The sequence below is a fragment of the Poecilia latipinna genome, unplaced genomic scaffold, assembly GCF_001443285.1.
Source record: "Poecilia latipinna isolate Pla-1442-1.1 unplaced genomic scaffold, P_latipinna-1.0 Scaffold156, whole genome shotgun sequence".
In the NCBI taxonomy this organism is placed as follows: domain Eukaryota; kingdom Metazoa; phylum Chordata; class Actinopteri; order Cyprinodontiformes; family Poeciliidae; genus Poecilia; species Poecilia latipinna.
This window is the reverse complement of record NW_015112772.1, coordinates 471,585-480,611: the sequence shown is the minus strand read 5'-3', so window position 1 is coordinate 480,611 and position 9,027 is coordinate 471,585. Positions and strand designations below refer to the sequence as shown.

The 9,027-nt window shown below is 38.9% G+C and overlaps 1 protein-coding gene across 2 annotated transcripts in view; it reads right to left on the bottom strand.

Moving 5' to 3' along the window:
- plxna4 (plexin A4) overlaps positions 1-9,027 on the bottom strand; it is a 239,317-nt gene that overhangs the window by 52,087 nt on the left and 178,203 nt on the right. For both annotated transcript variants that reach the window (XM_015029533.1, XM_015029532.1), the window contains exons 8-9: positions 7,330-7,429; positions 6,334-6,448 (exon numbers count right to left, since the gene is read on the bottom strand). In XM_015029533.1, coding sequence (XP_014885019.1) covers positions 6,334-6,448; positions 7,330-7,429 — 215 coding nt within the window. The remainder of the gene's footprint in view (positions 1-6,333; positions 6,449-7,329; positions 7,430-9,027) is intronic.

Here is a 9,027-nt window from a genome sequence, read left to right as displayed (position 1 = left end):
GAGTGGTAGTGCAGAGGAATGAGACTCGGGGGATGGGGGAGCGGGGGGGGGGGCGGGAGTTCAGCGGTGGAGGAGAGGAAGGTGGCGGTGACTGTGTGTTTGCTCTTCCAAATCTCATTTTCCTAAGAACGAAGGGTCATATTTGGAGAATGAAAATGAGCGGGAGAGCAAAGAGAGATGCAATCCATTCTTAATCACATCTTTTTCCAGTTAATAGACATGAACAATGGGGACAATAAATCTGATCTGGTTTGTGGAAATGAAAACACGGAAAGCACTGGAGTATGACTCGACGGGGGCGCCTGAGTGGAATCTATACGACACAGATCTACGGCGATAGCGCCGTGAAGGGATGATGGGACTGAATTTTACACACACATGCCAAGATAAATGTGTGTAGGACCAAGTTATAATAACTTGGTTTCAAACATAAAACAAACTTTGTTTCACATATGATATCTAAGCATTTTAGTAAAATATGCGTTTTGAAATAAAAACAGTAGATGATCCAATTGCAACAGAATAAATAAAACAATTTAAGCTGTTAGATTAATGTACAATTGATTTTTGCAATCAATTGCAAACTTAAACTTGTAAATTTAGCTATATTGCTAGCTTAATACACCAATATCACTCCAATATAACTCGTACATAATGCAAATAATTGCCTGGACTGCAATAGATGTTATTTTATGTACATTCAGGCATTTTCAGTATTCACTTTTAAGGGTTTAGACAAACAAAGATCGTATATCTTCCTAGTTGGCTCGAAATTATGATGTCGCTCCTTGTTGTTGAGATTTATGTAGACGTTTAGCTGATGTAATGTGCACGGTTTTATTATTATTCCCCACATGCTTAAGTGCAAACACCCAAAGAGTCAGTGGTTTACTCAGACGCCTACTTAGACGACAGCACTTAACATAAATATACTTCATATCCCACCGCTATATGGCAAGAATATTGTACATCTCAATAAAAAACAATTAAAATCTTATAGATTAATGTACAGATTTGTATCAGACTGGACTTATCACTGACAACCTATTGTACGGAGTATTGTCAAGAGGAAGGTGAAAGACGTCAGACCCGATGATACAAACAGGCACAAGTCTATTATCACAGCAAACAAGGCTTTCAATCAGAAGACCCACAGATCGACTGCCTTCAGTTTACGCCACATTGACGCTGTTACTCATGCAAAAGCATCATGACCAAATGCCAAGTCCATATAACTTTACAGTTTATGGATATCATTTTTTAAATGGTTAGTTTTATGTAATATTTAATCTTTCATCTTTTTAATTACCTCTAAGCTGCAAACTTCAAAATTAACTCAAATACATTTTTCCAACCCTGGAGGATCGTTTGCAATGTAATTGATGCCTACTTTATTTTAAATTAACTCATCTTTGGTGAGTTTTACAGAATTGAGTTGAAAAATAAAACTAAAAAAAAGAAAGAAAACACCTTCTCTCATGTGGCAATGACATGCTTTACATTCTGTACTTCAAATTTTAAAGTGAGACACCGTAAAGAGTTTTCATCCAAGAGTTTTTTTGTTTGTTTTTTTTTCTTTGTGAAAAGTTTTGACAACCTGTTTAATGGATTATTTAGGAGAATGTGGAGAACTGACAGAAAATGTTGGGAAGTATATAGTTTCATCTTTCAATCCATTTAATTAAACACAACTATTTATCTGAATGGCCTTTCACACTAGTGAGGGAAAAGATGTCTGCTACATGGTGACAAAACCTCTCATCCTCATTTCCTTTCAACCTCTTTATACTTTCATCTTGCTGAAGAAAGACCAGAGAACCAGATTTGAAAAAAAAAAAAAAAATAGACTGAAACTGTGTCCTGTGAATGTGCATTTGTGTGAAGCCGTCAGTGGGTTTGAAGCTGTAAATATTAGTGACGGGAGATGTAATCAAGGACTTTACCTGAAGAAGAGAAAAGTACCTGTAAATAGCAGGACGCAACATAAGTTCAGCATAGAAGCGACTCAAAATCAAAGTTGCCTTCTGTTTTGTCTTTTGCTCTCATATTATCGCTCTCTTTTCCCCTGATCCATTGTCATTTTCCATGTTCGGAATCTATTAAGTGTGAGAAACGTGAAAAAAGAGAAATCCGGAAGGGGCCAAACAGTTTTTCACACCACTGTGTGTGTGTGTATAAATATATAGACACATATATATATGAAAAAAAACAGCCAGTGCAGTTCACCTAAGGTTCATCCCTTCTCAGTGACCAATCTCGTGATTCGCTCTACTCTTCCCCGACTCCTTTTCTTCTTGGGGACCTACTTAGATCAGATAATTAGAGACTGGTGGGAGGTGTGAAGGGTGGAGATGTGGAAAGTGACAGCGAGTAGGAAGCAGAATGGGAGCTGCAAATGTAAAAGCCCTTGGCATAGTTTGAAGCTAAAGGGAGAGGGAGGGTGGGCGATGGCAAAAAAAAAGAGAGAAAGGCCCATAATTACAGCAGCGCAGCGTAAGGTGTGAAGATGAAAAGAATCTTAAGTTTTCAGACATGTATGTGCGCACCAACACCCTGTGGTAACCTAAAGCTTCCCAGTTTCTGATTTATCATATATCTACAACGTAGCCTAAGGCAAAAACACTCGCCTCCTTTCTCTTTGCTAACTCCCCCTGCCTGCAGCTGCTCCTCCTTATTGCCATTACTTCACTTTTAACCTTAAATAACATTCCAGTTCTAATGGAAAACAAACATTTAGAAAAATCTTCTTGTATTGTTTGGCTCGGTTGTGAAAAAGCAATTTATCTATCAAAATAAAAGTTGAGATAACAACAGTGCAACAACAGCTGAAGAATTAACTTAAGTGTTCAGTGGAAGCACAAATCTTTAACATTTAAAAATCATTTTCTTCCAAATTAATCATCATTTTCAGGATTGTTTACTTTTTTTGCTCACATTTGTGGCTATTAAATAGAAATAAGTGCAAAACATGTTAAAGTTGTAGAATTATGATTATGATTAGGAGTTCAAATGAAAGAGTAAACAGCTGTTTACTCTGTTCACTCTTGCTGCCACAGAGTTTCAGCATAAATTTTCTCTGCTAGTCACAGGATTTCAGAGGTCTAATGTTTCTTTTCAGCTGAGCGGTATAGTTTGGTTCGGTGTGGTTTGGTACACTATCATTTGGTCCCGGGAATTCAGGAAAGTAATTCCACCCCCAGCTTTACTCTGACTGGGCAGGCGGGGATAAAAAAAAAAACGATAAACCCGCACACTCAATGTTGTGTCATGTTGGTACAACGACGAACATGACACTAATATTTTTTTGTGCTTGTCGCAAGCAGTAACAATTTTCTGTCCCCCAGTCAACAGACTTTGTTGTGTGATCCTAGTAGCTCCACCCTAACAGTATTGAAGCCTTGCTCTATGGACCTACAACTGAACTGGCCCAGGAATGGATTGGTACCAATAGTGCACCAAACCACACCGACCAGTGCTGTAACACTTATTGAAAACGAGGCATTAAGGGTCTGCAGCATAAAGGCAAATCTTATTAATAGGTTGAAGCAGTAATAACTTTAAAACTGTTATAAAATTCCCCAAAAATAATCTTAAAATCAATTCTAAATTCACTGATTGCCAGTACAGAAACTTGAATGTTGATCCTTCAGTTTCATTACCTAAACAACTCCAAATTTCCTTTCTTTTGCTACTGCTTCCTTCTTGCATATTGCCTTCGAACTCCTCAACCCTCAGCTCAGAAGATAACATTGATTTCCCTATGAATTGAAATGAGGCAGTTCTCTGCACCATTCCCATCCAATATTGGCAGCTAACAGCTATTACAGTTGGCATTTAGCTTCTTTAATAAAATTATCCTGATCACTTGATCAATAAGTTGCTGGTAAATAAACTTCGTGACATTGATCACCGCCGCACAGTCAGGAAGTGAATAATGCAGGGAGATGAAAAGTGCGGTACGAGGCTGAGAGATAGCGAAATGAATTCAGTGACATTAATATTTTTGTGTTTTCCATCTCCCTACCAGCCGAATATATTAGGGAAAGACTTGGCAGCAGCTCAGGATATGAACATGCTGTGTTGTAGACAGGAAAAGAAGAAAGGGAAATATCCTCCTGTGGTTTTCATCAGACAAAGAGAATGGGAAGTGTACCCAGTTTCATCACTTTCTTATGGTGATACATTGTGCTCGTATTATGGATATGGACTACAGTTTGAGGAAGACGGCAAACACGCTCTGTACAGTGGATGAACGAGAACCATCGATTCATATGGCAATGCATATAAACAGAGGGTAACCGCTGGTTCCTTCATTAGTGTATTCCAGTTCAGCGTCATGAACAGTCTTTGTTAGAAAGCCAGAATCTCTACGTCCTTGAGATGTACGGAGGGCAAACAGGCCAACGTCTGATCCCTGTGCCCATATCGTTGCTGGCATGGATGAAACGCCCAGGCCTGGCTTAAACTCCACCCTGCCCTGCATACTAACATCGAGCTCAAGCAGTGGGGAGATTCTGCTGGCCTCACTTATTAACATAGAGTTAAGGGATTATTGAGATCACTGCCTCAAATCCCTTAATTGTAATAGTTGACAAAAAAAAAAAAAAATCTGTCAGCAGAAAGAGGCGACCTCATTTTATTGCAAAGTTGACGCGTTGCCTTTTGTGGGTGTGTGTTTCTAAGCTTTTTATGCATGTGTCGGAAGCATCATGTCTAAACAGCATGTAAAATCTGTCAGTAAATACATCACCTTGGAATTAAAGGGTTAATTAAAAGCAAATTAAAAATCATTAAGCCCGCATGACACCTGCTTTTTAAATCCCTCTTTATTTATTCTTTTCTTTTAGCCAGCACACAATATGAGAGGATCCACACGTTATTAACCTGAGTCAATACTGACCACCAGTGCGTAAGCTAATTAGAAATGTAAACCTGCAAAGAATTTTGCATGGGTGAAACTAAGCAGACAGTTCAAAAAGATAAACCACACGGAGGAAAAAGAAAATAGAGTGCAGGTTGAAATGCTCAAGGGGAAGGAAAATGGGTGGAATAACACAATTGAGAGCAGACTGCTCATCAAAAGAAGCAATCTGGCTGAGCTTGTCTCTGCCCATCGTACGCCGTCTGCCAACCCAGACATGAGCACTAGTGATCTTCATCATACCTCACCTCAGGCTAAGATTAACAGGCCACTAAGTCCCTGTACATCCCTCCCCTGAAAGCCACAGTGAATTGGCAAAGTACAGGCAGGCTAACGCTGCCACAGAAACAAAAGCGCAGAGTGGAATTGCAAATAACTGCATCCTGAACCCACAGTCTCAAATCTCGGGCATATATCTCAACCTTCCCTGACCTCCCATCTTTTCATGAAGGCTACAGCAGTAACTGAGTGAAATCTCCACATGTGCCCATGTGATGGGGAGTGGCTGGGTTGGAGGTCAGTCGCTTAGCGTGCCCCTTCCAAGCGCGCGGCTCGTCCTCTGCAGCAGAGCTGCCTAATTACAGCCGGCTCTGCTTCGGCGGGAATAGAACTGCCTGCCAATATTATTGATAATTCACAAAGAGTAAGCTGTTGCAGGGAATAGGGATGGGCATGTGAAACGACTCAGTTTTATTAGCTTCCAGTGCCCTTTGAAGAGCAGTCAAAAGCAAGATATGCCAAGAGACTCTTGCCAGATGGAGGTACTACGACTGAGAGGTGTTGCAAAGCCTTTTAACACGACACTTTTTGCACATGAAATCTAAGAATGAAGAGATTTCTCGCATGTAAAAACATTTCCGTTCATTTTGTTTCACCGAAGTCAATTTACGACCCACACAAAAACGCATTTTAAGGATAGTAAATACACATGAATAAAATCTGGTTCCAACAGTTCAAAAACAGACAGTGTTTTTAAACCCCGACCTCATTTACTTATCCTCTTGCTTCCCTGGTCTACAGTATGTATTCTTGTGCACACTGACCCATTCTTGAGTGGCATAACATTTGTTGGTAATTTCAGTTTTAAAACATTTTTATTACCCCTACAAACTTGAGAGCAGGTCATGATCTCAACTTTACAGAACAAAAGATGTCAGGGTCCATCTAGTTATTGATCTGGGAAATCATTTTCATGTGAGGGCCTGCTGGTGGGGGCTTAACCCTATAGCAAATTAAACAATTAAGAAGAAGCAATATTGCCCTCATCACAATTACTGACTGTCTTCCATTTCAAAATGAGAAGAAATACTTGAATCAGAGAAGCTTGTGCATTCTCTAATGTCAAATAGCTGAAGAATATATGAGAAGCAAACACATTTTCTTAAAACTATTCCAGTTTCAGATCAACTGACCTCGGGATTCTTGACTCGGCCCTCCTGGAAGGAACAAGTGCGAGGGTCATGGGTACAGTCATGCCTAAATTTACACCAATGACACTTGTAGGGACTGCTGACACAAGACAGACACCTAAAAAAGGAAAGGTATTTTTAATTGTTGTTTGTTGGAAAACAGAGAGAAAGCTTAGAAGCTTCAAAGATGGCATGCAGTCATGAGGAACATGGTAATTTCTGAATTTTCAAAGGGCATTTGACAGCTTTATTTGGGAAAGCAGAATAATTATGCAATACACAAATTCCGTGCTTATAAAAATATATTTTTATTGGACTTTTTGTCATATTTTAGACTTTCTATTATCCACACAGAGGTCATAACTATATAATTACTGTGGGAAATTCTAGCTGAAATTTTGCAAGATTAGTAGTTATTGATAATTACTTCATTTGGGATCGAAGATTCAACTTTTAAACATGCGCTACATAATTTCAATATGGTTGAGACTGCTCTGTTTTCTTTCTTGGTAGAAGTCAAAATGTGAACTAATCCATCCCAAAATGTTTGGTTTCCCTAAAACCAACATTTAACCTGTAAGAATATTTATGAACGTCTTAGAAATACACCCACCATAAATTCAGGTAAGTACCAAATTCTAATCTTTGAAAAATGTTCACATTGTAACTGTACTATACCATCCAAAAATGTTCAAATACATAGTCAAAAGTCAAAAATGTAAATGTCTGTGCAGAACTGTAATTATGTATTTAAAAAAAAAAGAAAAGAAAAAAACAAGATAGCTATTAGGGGTGTGGAACTATAACAATAGGCCTGCAGGTGAGTCTAAACTTTAAATGTCAAAAGAGAGAGAAAAAGGCTGGCTCGAAATTCTACGTTCTGAAATCCCTCTAGAGCAATGTTTTCATTCTGGAGCTCCTAAATAGGTACATGAAAAAAAAGTAATAAAACGCTGCAGCAGACTGTGATTGAAAAAACAGCAGTAGAGGTTGACTTACGACTTGTGCACGCTGCAGTTGTAGAAAACAAAACTGGCATTTGCAAAAGCCAGACCGGTCTCCTTGGACTTGAGATAGAGCTGAACAATCTGGTGGTCACCTGAGAAAAAGTGGCAGATGGTCAAAATTGAAACGGTGTTTTTTTGTGTGTTTTTTTGTTTTTTTAAACACTTCTCGAACAAATTATTGATATTTACTGTATGAAAATGTATTCTAACAGCGTTCATCTGTTTGATTCTCCAATAAAGAAGCAACAGGTGATGATCTTGTTGCATTGACACAGGATGTATCTTAAAAGGCGGGAATTAATGCTACAGTTCTGTCAAGTTCCCCTTTTTCATGGAGCTGTGCATGAAGTTGTGCATAGACATGTCCCTTGGGATGGGCAGTATTCCCACTGAAATCCCTTTGAGAACATTTTTTGACAAGTTAAAAGAAAAACATGAAACGGCAACCATGTGTGTATTTTTGTGCAAGTGCATCAACGCGCACCTTGTCTGTATTAGGTGTGTCTTTTTGGTCTGGCACTAATGAAGGAGTTCATGTTTAATTCATCAACACGTCTACACATCTAACTGCTCATTCTCTACCTCTTTGCCTCTCCCTCTCATTCCTACTATCTTTACACACAGGTCTCTTCACTTCCTCCCACACTTTGACTCCCTGTCCCCTGTGTGTCTCCCTCCATCTCTCTAACAAAGAAGGAATCATTCATCAATCAGAGTAAAGCACCGGTGACAACGGATCTGTCCTAATTAGGCCACCTAAATGTTACCTTGAAGCCTGCTAACACTCTCCATCTTTCTCTCTCTTCATCTGCTGTGCACCCTTTTCTTTCTATACCAAGCTTTGACTAAAAAGCGCCCGTAATAACAGAAGATCAAAGACTCAAATTTAAGAAGCATTTTACTCTCTCTCTGTAGCAGAAAAACATATAGCCCACATTTGCCCGTCTGGGCAGCAAAGCTTTGTGTGTGTGTGTGTGAATTGGTTTTGGTGTACATATTTACACATTTATGTTTGCCTTATGGCAGTATTACCAGCTTTACACGTGGCTGACACAGCAAACATTTAGCAAATGTTTGTAATTCCCAGAATTTCAATGTCAGATGTGCATCTTTACATGGGCACTGCCTGTTCGTGGATTAACAAGTCATACATTTGTTCACAGCAGCAGATATGAGGGGGATTTTTCTTTCGCTTTGTTTCTGTGTTCACTTGTTAGATTAAAGAAAATATGAAGATATGAGTTCACAGATTAAAGTTTTAGAGTTCAGATCCAACAGGTTGCAATAAATGTCAACCACTCACTTTTATAGACTTTTTGGCCTGAATTATCTGAATTCAACATCTAAAATGGTAAAATGACCAACAGAAGATATAAAATATATTTGTAAATATATTATTTTACTTGTAGCTGAGTTGTGTCAGAAATGTTTCAACATTTCCCTTAATTAAATTATTAGCAACGTTTTTGATGATGGGATTTCCAATTTTTACTTCCAATGATTCACTTCCTGCTAAAGCGCCCCCTGGCGGTTGAAGGAGAATTCACAGAAAAGCCACACAGGGCTATAAAGCCTAACGGTTCAAAACGTGGGGAAAAAAGTAAATACAGAGAGAGAGAGAGAGAGAGAGAGAGAGAGAGAGAGAGAGAGAGAGAGAGAGAGAGAGAGAGAGTGAGAGTGTTAGTTATGG